This window comes from Quercus lobata, chromosome 10 (genome assembly GCF_001633185.2).
Source record: "Quercus lobata isolate SW786 chromosome 10, ValleyOak3.0 Primary Assembly, whole genome shotgun sequence".
NCBI classification, from domain to species: domain Eukaryota; kingdom Viridiplantae; phylum Streptophyta; class Magnoliopsida; order Fagales; family Fagaceae; genus Quercus; species Quercus lobata.
Window position 1 is genome coordinate 12,258,771 of NC_044913.1, and position 12,680 is coordinate 12,271,450.

The 12,680-nt window shown below is 34.9% G+C and overlaps 2 protein-coding genes across 5 annotated transcripts; one reads left to right on the top strand and one right to left on the bottom strand.

Annotated features, from left to right (window-relative positions):
• The first annotated feature begins 1,043 nt into the window (after window positions 1-1,043).
• LOC115963826 (probable alpha,alpha-trehalose-phosphate synthase [UDP-forming] 9) lies at window positions 1,044-7,682 on the top strand. Of its 4 annotated transcripts, XM_031083007.1 has the most exons (5): window positions 1,044-1,643; window positions 4,040-4,101; window positions 4,219-6,203; window positions 6,401-6,674; window positions 6,757-7,682. In XM_031083007.1, the coding sequence occupies exons 3-5, from the start codon at window positions 4,225-4,227 to the stop codon at window positions 7,078-7,080; spliced, it is 2,577 nt and encodes an 858-aa protein (XP_030938867.1). In that variant the 5' UTR covers window positions 1,044-1,643; window positions 4,040-4,101; window positions 4,219-4,224; the 3' UTR covers window positions 7,081-7,682. The 4 variants fall into 4 exon arrangements, with proteins under 4 accessions (XP_030938867.1, XP_030938866.1, XP_030938865.1 ...); XM_031083006.1 differs by having other exon boundaries at window positions 4,040-6,203; XM_031083005.1 differs by lacking the exon at window positions 4,040-4,101 and having other exon boundaries at window positions 4,102-6,203.
• A 409-nt stretch (window positions 7,683-8,091) lies between these two features.
• On the bottom strand, window positions 8,092-9,153 carry LOC115964347 (probable CCR4-associated factor 1 homolog 11). The gene has a single exon (XM_031083682.1). It carries the CDS (start codon window positions 9,151-9,153, stop codon window positions 8,092-8,094), a length of 1,062 nt encoding a protein of 353 aa, XP_030939542.1.
• Between the last annotated feature and the right edge of the window lie 3,527 nt (window positions 9,154-12,680).

Consider the following 12,680-nt stretch of genomic DNA (forward strand, 5'->3'; position numbering starts at 1 on the left):
AAATGAAGCCATCAAAAGTAACACTTAAATAAAAGATAAATTGCTTTTTATTAAAAATAGCATTTAGAAAGACATGGTATTGAAGAAAAAATTATCACCTACATATTAAAATGATATAGTTTTTTTTTTTTTTTTTTTTAATTTCATTAAAATATTAAAGGTGATAGCACATCTTTCACAATTTGTTAGAGTGAGTTATAATTGATTAAATATCATTTTTAAACAGGTCCTACTAATAGCACTTTTATTTTTATCATAGGAAAACATTGAAATTACTACAATTTTTAGCACAAAACACTTACAAATTGATTGATAATGAATGTGAATGGTGCTAATTCAACATGATAAATAATTTTTTTTGTAAATGACGACATTGGGATCACAAGTTCACAACATATCATCTCAGCAACTTAAAAAAAAGAAAAAAAAAAGTATCACCTCAAAGTTGTCAAATTTTGCTTTCTTAACAAGACTTATTGATTTATATGAGGTCATAAAGGATAAAGCAGTATAAATAACACATTTTTCTTATTTTTAAACGTGGTATCCAAGATTTTTTTAGTCAAACTATTTATCTCCCTAACTATGAGATACCCCTTTTGTTGTTTTTGGAGGAAAGTTTATAAAATATCTTGAAAATCCTATGAACTAATAATTGAAGGATGAAACATATAAAATTTTTGGATTTACAATATGTCTTTTACATTAGAAAAATGTATAATGCATATCATTTAATGCACATAGTATACACACATTCCAAAAAAAGTTTCAACTTGGACTCTTTTTTTTTGAAAACCGTGTGTATCATATGCATAAATATGTGTGTAATAAATACTACCCTACAAATTATTGAGCCCATCACCCAAGTTTTCCCAAAATATGATATAAAAAAAACACATGTATCAAAAGTTAGGAAACGAATAAGGGTACACACCTAATAAAGTTGAAAGTGAGGGGTATTTGTGGGTGACCAAATCCACAAGACTATAACGTAAGACCAACCATGGTTGCAATCCAACTGTAACACTCGCACTCGCTCTCTCTCTCTCTCTCTCATTCATATATATCTTTCTTTTTTTGACTTTCTACGATTTTATCTAATCTAAGAGCTTCCTTTGTTGAACGAACAATTTATCAAATTAACAAATGTACAAACAAACACCATTCCAAACGGAACCTACAAAATATATAAATAGTATTATTTTTTTCACACTTTTTATTTTTTTTTTCAAGTCAGTTTCGAACCCATAAAAGCTCCTCACAAATCTCACCAGTTTCGAACCTAACATCATACACTAAACGTTCTTTCTCTCTTCTTTTCTTTTTTTTCTCTGATGGAGTATTTCGTTTCTGTACTTTTTTTTTTTTTTTCTGTTGGTAAGTTTGTTCACATTGGTTTCTTTGCTTTTTGGCTCTTGGAAATGTAAAAGATGAGAACTTGGGTTTTCTTCTGTCTGTGAGATTGCAGAGTTTTCTTTTTTAATCTTTTCTTGGGTTTCTTGCCAACCAAACATAACTTGCATTGCTTATCTGGATTTTTTCTTTTGTTGGGTATGGTTTTTCTTTGCAGAAAAATAGATCTTTACTGTTACACACCGCTTAACTAGAAGCTCTATTGTTGGATCAGCTTGGTTTCTATTCTGGTAATCTCTCTCTCTCTCTCTCTCCACGTGGGATTGTTGCCTTGTTGGCATTTCAATTTTTTGCTGAAACTTCTCATGGTTCTATGGTTTCATAATGCCAATTCTGCTAGCTTTTGTTTGGTTACATAATTCTCTCTCTTTCTTTTTGTTCTTTTGGTTCTATGGATGTTATTTCTGTATGTTTATGTATGTATGTATGGATGGATGGATGGATATGTCTTTAAAGAAAGGTCAAGGGGCATGAGAGTTATTCTCTAGCACAGTGGATAAGGATGAAGGGTCAAGAAAAATGGAGTCTTGAAGAAAAATAATATCGGGATAATTTTATCAATGAAATATTTTTCTGCTCAAATATACAAATTGCATGTGAATATTTTGGAATACAAAATCTGGTTAGAGCAATGGTTTTTGAGTTTTATTATACTATTTCTAGTAAAAAATTTCCATTACTGTTGAAGATAAGGATGAACCAATGTATGGCCAAGAAGCTATTATTTATTACATTAATTGAAGATTATTCCGCTTTGTCCATTATTAGTAACCAGATAAGCTGATTTAGTGATGAATCAATAATAATTTCAAGGAGCTAAAGACAAATGGTGACCTCCTAAAATCTGTTAAAATAAACCTATCCATAGGAAAAATTTCTTATATATATGAATGTAAGTAAGAACTTCATCATTATCCAAATCTAATTTATTAGCCACTTATGTCAAATCTGATTTGTTAAATTGAACATATCCCTATTCCATTATTAGAAGATCAGATAAGGTGATTTAATAACGGTCTTGGTGGAAGCAAAGGGATGTGTATCTATTAAGTAGTACATTGATACAATATACTTTAATTTTTTATTTTATATTAAAAAAATCAATTCAAGAATATTCTTTTCCATTCTACAAGCTTCATAAATTTTGTTTCATAGAATATTCCTTTCCATTCCGCTGGCTTCATAAAACTTGTCCTGATCTTCTAGTAATTGTATTCATACGTTTTAACAAGTAGGTCAGAATTATTATAAAGGACTTTTTGGTAAGTATATACAATGACTATATTCATATATATATATATATATATATTTTTGTTGATAAGTATATACAATGACTATATTCATATAAACCAATGAAACATAGTCCTTCCCTTGTTACCTGTATAATTGTATATACATGTTTTTGTCTGTTTCTCTATCTACATTTTCTTCCCTTTGTTGTTAGTTAAACCTTGCATGATATAAATTGAGTTCACATGAATAGTCACCTCTTGGATGGGTCTCTGCAAAGAAGTCACCTCTAGATGGTCTTTGAGCATTCAGATATTTGAAATTATGTCAGAACATTTAGCTCTTTGTTGTTTTCTGCTAATTGTGGATACATGAATGCAGCTCTTTTCTCTATAGGATATGATGGAAATTAAGATATGACTTGAAAATTTTAATCATTGTAAATTTCAATATTATTTAAGCTGTGGCTGTAGTATCCCTCTTGACATTTTTTTATCTGCTTATTCATGTTCATTCTGTAACTACACATTTTGTCTTTTATTTTTCCTGTCTTTATTCCCATTTTAACATGTGCACCTCATGTATGCAATGGTTATCTTAAGAAACAAGGTAGGCTGTATAACTGCGTCATTTCAGCATATGAAAGCATAAGATCATATAGCTCTTTTTGACAACCTTGATCTGCAATTAAGCATCGAAGGATATTTCATGTATAATTGAAAATGGTGTTAGATTTGTATGGAATAGAAATTGTTTATAAAAAATAATTTGATATCTGAGGGTATTGTAGGCAAGATCAATTGTGCCTTTCTATGGTGTCTATACTTCAGAAAGAATTCAAGGCTCTGCCTTTGGGTTTCTTTTATTTATCCTGATTGTCTTTTCTCTTTTCTGCTTAGTTTGATGCAGGTTTGTTTGCTTGTAAATAGCAGCTAGGCATGTCTTTCTTCTATCCTCACTATGGTTTGGGACCTTTTTTTTTCAATTGCTTCATAGGTTGAAGCAGGCATAAGCTCCCTGTCTCAGAGGCACCTCCATTTTTAATAACTACATATATAGCTGATAAAATACATTCTAAGCGCACTTACATTTGATGTTCCTAGTTGGGGATGTGCCAGACTTAGAGCTCTAATCATCGCGGTAGGGAACATATTTGAAAATTGTTATTCATCCTATAGTAGAATCATGTGAAATTTTCTTCTTTAGTGAGTTTGACTGTTTGAATGACTTTTGCTGGTGGAGAAACATTCACAGAAAGCAGTATATAGCATTTCTAATAGGAAAAAAAATCCCGATACATAGATTTCAACCAGTAGTTGATAAGAAATGAAAGATTTATTGCTCCATCGTAATTATTGAATGGTGGATTTTTACGGAAGCTTATTTTATTGCATAGTTCCATGCTGGGCATTGTCCTTTATAGGGTGGTTATAACGGTCTTTTGCTGCCTTCCTGCAGGTATTTGGTTTTCTTTAATTTGGATTAATCCATTGCGATATTTTTGGCGGGAAGGGCATCTTCCCTTCATTGTTCTGCATTTGAAAATTTAAATAACAGATATATGAACACCGACAGGCAATCATGGTGTCAAGGTCTTCTCGCATAAGTTTGCTGGAATTGTCATCTGCGGATATGCTGAGTTTCCCTCAAACTCCTAGACCACTTCCACGGGTGTTGACTGCTCCTGGAATGATTCCAGATGTAGATAGTAGTGGAGATTTAGATGTTCTTTCCCCTAAAACCCGTCAAAAAATAATAATAGTGGCAAATTTTCTCCCTCTTCATGCTCAAAAGGATCCAGAATCTGGCAGATGGTGCTTTAGTTTTGATGAGGATGCACTTTATTTACAGCTTAAGGATGGTTTCTCATCTAACAGTGATGTTGTATATGTGGGATCTTTGAAGGTTGATGTAGATGCAAGTGAGCAAGAAGAAGTTTCCCAGAAACTGCTGGAGGATTTTAATTGTGTGCCCACATTCCTTCCTCCTGACCTTCAAAAGAAATTCTATCATGGATTCTGTAAACAATATTTGTGGACCCTTTTTCACTACATGCTGCCTATTTGCCCAGACCATGGCAATGGCTTTGACCGGATGCTTTGGCAGGCATATGTTTCTGCTAATAAAATATTTGCAGACAAGGTTCTGGAGGTGATCAATCCGGAATATGATTTTGTATGGGTTCATGACTATCACCTCATGGTTCTCCCTACATTTTTGAGAAAGGCTTTCAATCGAGTCAAGCTTGGCTTCTTCCTCCATAGCCCATTTCCCTCATCAGAAATCTACAGGACTCTGCCAGTCAGGGAAGAAATCATGAAAGCATTGCTTAATGCTGATTTGATTGGTTTTCATACATACGATTATGCTCGCCACTTTCTATCTTGTTGCAGTAGACTGATGGGCTTGGTGTTTGAATCTAAGCGGGGCCACATTGGAATTGAATATTTTGGACGCACTGTGTATATCAAAATTTTGGCTGTGGGGATTCATATGGGTCAACTTGAATCTGCATTGAATCACCCATCTTCTTCCATGAAGGCCAAAGAGATCCAGAAACAATTCAAGGGGAAAAAACTAATTCTTGGTGCCGATGACATGGACATATTCAAAGGCATCAGTCTAAAATTATTAGCCATGGAACAGCTTTTGCAGCAGCATGAAGAGTTACGGGGCAAACTTGTCATGGTGCAAATTATAAATCCTGCAAGGAGCACAGGGAAAGATGTCCAAGAAGCAAAAAGGGAGACATATATGACTACCAGAAGGATAAATGAGGATTTTGGTTTTCCAGGCTATGAACCGGTTATTCTAATTGACCGTAAGGTCCCTACCTATGAGAAGACTGCCTATTATGCTTTGGCAGAATGTTGCATCGTAAATGCTGTGAGGGATGGTATGAATCTAGTCCCATACAAGTATACTGTTTGTAGGCAAGGGACTCCAAAAATGGATGATGCTCTGGGAATTGCCTCTGCTTCTTGTCGTGCTAGTATGCTTGTTGTTTCAGAGTTCATAGGATGCTCACCATCGCTAAGTGGGGCAATTAAGGTGAACCCATGGGATACTGGTGCTGTAGCCAATGCACTGTATTCGGCAATCATGATGCCTGATTTAGAGAAGCAGTTGCGGCACGAGAAACACTTTCGCTATATTAGCACTCATGATGTGGCTTATTGGTCCCGTGCTTTTGTGCAAGATTTGGATCGAGCATGCAAAGATCACTACAGAAAACGTTGTTGGGGCCTTGGATTTGGTCTGGGTTTTAGAGTTTTATCCCTCTCCCCAAGTTTCCGGAAGCTTTCTATTGATCACATAGTCTCTGCATATAGGAGGACGAATAGAAGAGCAATATTTTTGGATTATGATGGTACAGTAGTGCCCCAAGCTTCAATTGTTAAAACCCCATCCCCTGAAGTTATTTCTGTTCTGAACAACCTGTGTGATGACCCTAAGAACACAGTGTTCATAGTTAGTGGTAGAGGGAAAGACTCACTTAATGAATGGTTTGCTCAATGTGAGAATCTTGGTCTTGCGGCTGAGCATGGATACTTCATAAGGTATGTTATATTTTCATAAATATGGGTGCTAATCTGTAGTTTTCGTTTCTAATACATTTTCCTACATGAAATAGGAGTTCCATTTAATAAAGGTGATTTTCAAGTGCATTGAATGTGCTGTCCCTTTATCAATATGATGTTTTTCAGATAATTAGCAACAAGTATTAATTTCATATTTACTATGATTCAAATTCTAGGTGGAGTAGGACATCAAATTGGGAAACAAATCCCATAGGCACAGATTTTGATTGGAAAAGGATTGCAGAACCTGTAATGAGATCGTACACGGAGACAACTGATGGCTCCAATATAGAGGCCAAGGAGAGTGCCTTGGTGTGGCACCATCAAGATGCTGATCCTGACTTTGGGACTTGCCAGGCCAAGGAGCTTTTGGACCATCTTGAAAATGTACTAGCAAATGAGCCTGTAGTTGTTAAGAGGGGCCAACATATTGTTGAAGTAAAGCCACAGGTATGCATGTTTTCTCTCTCTCTTCTGTGTCCCTGTTCTTGGTTGGTTTTTGGAGTGTCTAACATTGGCATCCACATTGCAGGGAGTTACTAAAGGGCTAGTTGCAGAGAAAGTTCTCTCTGCCATGATTAGTAATGGGAAACAACCTGATTTTGTGATGTGCATTGGGGATGATAGATCTGATGAGGACATGTTTGAAAGCATATCAAGCATAGCTAATGAATCATGTCTCCCTGCAGCACCAGAGATCTTTGCATGTACGGTTGGCCAAAAACCAAGCAAAGCTAGGTACTATCTTGATGATACTGTGGATGTTGTGAAATTGCTTCAGGGCTTGGCCACTGCATCAGTTATCAAGCCAAGGTGTAGTTCCGAAATTCAAGTTTCTTTCCAAGACACCGCTTGAAATACATGCACTGTTGTAGGGTTGAGAAGAAAAGGTGTGGATAGGGCTGTGTTGGAATAGGATGCTTTCTTGGATCGTCTTTTCCTTTTCGTGATAGAGTGAACATACTTCAGCAATCAGATTGCTCCTTGGTTTTGATGTTAACTCATTTGTTGCAAGAGGGGGCTGGATGATGCACAGCTTTGGCTCCTTTAGGGAGGAAAATGAGCATCATGGATTATGGTGGTCTCAAATCGTTGCTGACTGACATAGTAATTTTTTGTTCATTTGAAAGTTGGGGCCGTCTGTGAATCTGCTGGCACCTAGTAGAACCATTTATCAAAGGGAATTCCTTTTTTAGCCCAAAGGTTCAGGTGTTAGCTATAGGTATAGTTACTAATACCAAAGCATTTGAACTGGTTTTGATCATACATGAAAGTCATTCTCTATGGAAGTGTTTTTAGGTCCATGCTTCTGCCTTGCGATACAATTGAGGATAGTGTCTTTTTTTCTTTTTCTTTTTTTGGTTTCTTTTAAAAATTGAAACAAGTTCTAGATGAACACCTTGTATATAGAATTTCATACGCTGCAGAATGTCGTACCATTTCATTTTTTCTTGTAAATATCCGTATATTGATTCTCTCCTCTTTTCACTTTACTTAATACATACTATGTGCAGTGACCATTTGGTTCACAATCAAAACATTGTTTAGGTGTAGGGAAAGTGGATGTGACTTCCTATAGCTACTCCAATATCTTAAAGAGGTGTAACAATTTGCAAATTGTTCCCATTTGATTACCGTCTGCTGAGTAATTCTTTCGTACCCAGGCAAGAATAATTCATAGCGATGTTATTTTGATAGTCATGTGTTATAATAGATATTGACCCAGGTTTGCACCCATATTAAAATCAAGAACCAGAAAAACAAAGTAAAATTAAACAAATTGAAACGAAAAAAGATTTAACCCTGTATTGACATTATAAACCAAAAACACAGAAAAGAATAATCAAAAAAACTTTTTGAATGAAAATCAATTACATATTGCAGATGTTTGTCTGCACAAATTCAGATTTATCACATGAAAGCCATGACTAAACGGATTAATCATCTTCAAGCCGGCACTATTCAATTGACGCGGAGTAATCATCTTCAAGCCAGCACTATTCAGATTTAACCTATGAAAGCCATGGCTAAACGGATTAATTATCTTCAAGCCAGCATTATTCGATTGATGAAAGCCATTATTCAACTCCAAGCCGTGAAGAACACACTGCATCCTTGTCAACAAATGCCCATTATGTCTGACTCCGAGTCCACCATTGTTCTGTTCTTTGAAGTACACGTCCAAGAACTTCTTGAAAGTCTGTAGAGTTAACAAGGTATCCGAACCAGCCTGGTGACTCTTCCCAGCCAAACGTTGCACACCCAATGCGTTAGCCACTTTCTCTAAACCCCCATAAAGGCCATCACAAAACTTCATCATATGCTTCAAGTCGAAAAGCCTTTTCCCAAATATACTCTGCACCATGATCATAAACCCCGTCAGATCATACGGTAGTGGTCGCCGAATCAAGATTTTCATCAAGTGGGCAATGTCATAGGCACCATGAAAGGTGACCCAAGTGAAAGCAGAGTGATTGCCCAACAGCCCAGATTTCAACATCAACGCAGCAAAGTCGGCAGAGTCGATACCCTCCTTCAAGTTCTTGTCAAAATCGATTCCTTGGCGCTCAAGCAACTCGATCGATTCAGGGTTCTGGAGATCATTGTAGACGTCGAAATCTTTGAAGTTGAACTCCCACACGTACTGACTCTTGGTACCGAAATCAGGAAGACAACCTTTGTCGTCGCAAAGAGCAAGACCCAACTGAATAATGTTGGTGGAGTTCACGTTGTCTCTGATAACCTGGTAGTTCCAGTTCGGAGGGAGTTTTCCGAGGTCGTGCCCGTCGACGTTAGGAGGTCGGTACACAACACCAGGAAACTCTGTGTCGATTGACACCATGCGGTGGCTCCTCAATGCTACCTTGAGGAGTTCGAACTCCTTCACAAGATTTTCTTTCCATACTTTCCTCACTACTACACTATCCATCTTTGTATTTTCTTGCTATCTAAATCTTAACACAGTGATCTAAAGATTATTTACTCGTTGCTTATTTATAGAAAAATTATACAAGGTCGGTGCACAAACCTTCTCCCACTCGGAAAAGGAAATTATAGTACAAGAAACAATGACTCATAAAACTTTCCTCACTCATAATAGCCTTTGCTAGTGTGCGGGCACTTGTTTTTCTTTTCTTCTCTTCTTTTTTTTTTTTTTTTAAGATTAATAGTTTTCATTAATTATGATGTGAAGTTACTACATTTTTCGATCACAAAAAATCTTTGAGTAAACGCTCTTAAAACGGTAATTGCTCAAAAAAAAAACAAAAACAAAAAACAAAACAAAACAAAAGAATTTAGGTAAATGGCAAATTATGCTCCTAAAATTTGGGGGTATTTGGATTTTACATCTTGAATTTTCAGAATTTAGATTTTATTCCCTGAAGTTTAAGGTAGGATATAAAGTCCAAACACTTTTAAATTTTAGGGAGTAAAATTCAAATATCCCTAAAATTTAGGGGGTAAGATCCAAATTTTAAAATATCAAGGTTTAAAATCCAAATTCTGAAATTTCAGGGTGTAAAATCCAAACATCTTAAACTTTTGTTGGGTCCCAAATAATATTATCAACAATATTAGCAATCCAGAATAACAATCACACATAAGAATACAAAATTTATGTGGAAAACCCTTTCTTCTTTAGGGAAAAAAAACCATGGGACAAATTCCGAATAATTTCACTATTATCAAATCAATTACAATAATTCTTGTGTATGTCTCACAGTTAAAGAAAAATCTCCCTTATTTTTCTTTGCTCACACACACACACTAATTATCTCTTTCAAATGTGGCAACACTTTACTCTCTCATTTTTATTTTATTTTCCACGCACAGCTCTCTCTCTCTTGGCTATGTTCTTTTTCTCTAAGCAGCTCCCTCTTGGAGATTCTCTCAATTCTCTTGTGCGACAATCCTTGTTGCTGCTCTCTCTCTCTCTCTCTCTCTCTCTCTCTCTCTTTTTTCTTGTGCGACTTCTTCTTTCTTTGCTCTTGCACACACTCTCTTTGTGTCTTCCCGAAGGCGGCAACACCTTACTCTCTCCTTCCTCTTGTGTTCCTCCCAAACGAAAATCCATTTTCTCTCTCTTGGTTTCACACTCTATTTTCCCTCTCCCCATAGGGAGGACCCTTAGGCCAAAGCCAAAACCATCAAATTCTTTGTAGTATTGTCTATTTATAAGATTCTTTTACTATTCCCTATTGGACTAGGAATATATTACCTCTTTAATAAGGAATAGATTTCCTTCCACACCAACGAATAGTCTTTCCTTCTACAACAAAGAAACCCAAATTAATTTTTCATTCTTCAACTAGGAAACCTAATTGACTTTCTAAGTCACAATTGGAATTTGAGGCAATTTCCTAACAACTTTAGGGGGTGTAATTTGCAATTTAACCAAAGAAATTTTAGTAAAAGTCTATGGAGCTATACGGCACGCCAATAAAAGTGAAAAAAAAAAAATTAATTAATTGGAGATCAGATCTAGGCAAAACCTGGAAATTTAAGAGTGAAAAAGTTACCAATATTTATCATATTTGGTGGGACAGTTGGATAAAAATTTTCATCCTCAAGACAGTGAGCAAGTGTAATATCACACTAACATTTGTAAATTTAAGGTCCATAAATAGTGTGCTTAATAACAAAAATGAAGAAACAGAACAAATTAAAAGACAACGTACCCAGATCTGTAGATTCATTGATAAGAACTCCGATAAAATTTTCAATGCCATTATGTTGTATTCTCGTGACCATTCCTTCTAGATTTGATGGGATGACTTGTAGACTTGAACCATGCCATAACCATCTGCAAAATAAAACATCATATTAAAATCCCAATCGAGAATTTACCTGTTGAAATAAAGTATGATTTAATCTTTATAACGTATATATTTAATCTCAATCGAGAATTTACCTGTTGAAATAAAGTATGATTTAATCTTTATAACGTATATATTTAATCTCAATCGAGAATTTACCTATTGAAATAAAGTATGATTTAATCTTTATAACTTATCTATTTAATCTTTATCACTTATATGAATAAGTTTTGAAAATCCGAAAAGTGTGTTTATTGTTTTTATTTCTTTTTCACGGGGAGAAGAAGTTTTGGAGAATGAAGTTTGCGAGTTACTTAAGTTGCAAAATTGACAGTAGTGGCCTTTCTAAATAACCAATAAAGTAGTGGCTAATAGTGGGAGAGCGGTCTTACTTTGTAAGCAATGTTTTAGAGATGTATTTTTATGGGGCTATCCTTCAATTTTGCGTTTGCCTAAACTTACGGTGTAGAAGTATTTTTGAATCACGAAAATAAGGATCTCAAACCAGGGAAGCCCTTTAAAAAGTAGTATTGTAGTACGCTATAACCACCTCCAAAAAAAAATTCAGATTAAAATCTCAATCAACAATTTAACTATTGAAATAAAGTATGATTTAATCTTATATGAATAAGTTTTGAAAAGCTGAAGAGTGTGTTTACTGTTTTTATTTCTTTCTAACAGGGAGAGAAGAAGTTTTAGAGAATGAGGTTTGCTCGTTACTTAAGTTGCAAAATTGATAGTAGCGGGCTTTTTGAATAACCGTTAAAGTAGTGGCTAATAGTAGGAGAGTGGACCTAGGTTGTAAGCAATGTTTTAGAGATGTATTTTTACAGGGTTGTCTTTCAATTTTGTGTTTTCTTAAACTTAGGGTGTAGGGGTATTTTTGAACCACGAAAATAAGGATCCTAAACAAAGAAAGCCCCTTAAATAGTAGTATTGTAGTATGCCATAACCACTTGCAAAAACAATATCAGATTAAAATTCCAATCTACAATTTACCTGTTGAAATAAAGTATGATTTAATCTTATATGAATAAGTTTTGAAAAGCTGAAGAGTTTACTGTTTTTATTTCTTTCTCACAAGGGAGAAGAAGTTTTGGAGAATGAAGTTTGCCAGTGACTTAAGTTGCAAAATTGATAGTAATGGGCTTTTTGAATAACTGATAAAGTAGTGCCTAATAGTGGGAGAGTGGTCCTAGTTTGTAAGCAATGTGTTTAGAGATGTGTTTTTACGCGGTTGTCCTTCAATTTTGTGTTTGCTTAAACTTAGGGTATAGGGTTATAATCTATTATTTTATATATGATATATAAAATAATAGAAAATAACGTCTAACCACATTAAGCACAAATTCATATAAGATAAAAAATAATAATAATAAAAATAGAGTACAAATACATACCTGCAATGTTGTAGGTATAAGAAGAGAAAATAGAGGAAAAAATGTATGATAAGTATTTATTATGAAGTATACACACACACACACTTCACATTGAAGAAGTTGATATGAACAAAAAATCTAATGTCAATTTAATTTGTGGAGGTGTGAAACTGAAATCTAAATCCAAAAAATAAGTGGCATGTGAAGAGGAAATCTAAAGAAAAAAAAAGTGATGGTGTGTGAAGAGGAAATCCAAGGAA

Bases quoted from the DNA above. Each gene is read 5' to 3' on its own strand.
- LOC115963826 (XM_031083006.1), top strand. From the start codon at position 4,225: ATGGTGTCAAGGTCTTCTCGCATAAGTTTGCTGGAATTGTCATCTGCG. The intron at 6,204-6,400 runs GTATGTTATATT...TTCAAATTCTAG, and splicing joins GAGCATGGATACTTCATAAG to GTGGAGTAGGACATCAAATT. The intron at 6,675-6,756 runs GTATGCATGTTT...TCCACATTGCAG, and splicing joins TTGTTGAAGTAAAGCCACAG to GGAGTTACTAAAGGGCTAGT.
- LOC115964347 (XM_031083682.1), bottom strand. From the start codon at position 9,153: ATGGATAGTGTAGTAGTGAGGAAAGTATGGAAAGAAAATCTTGTGAAG.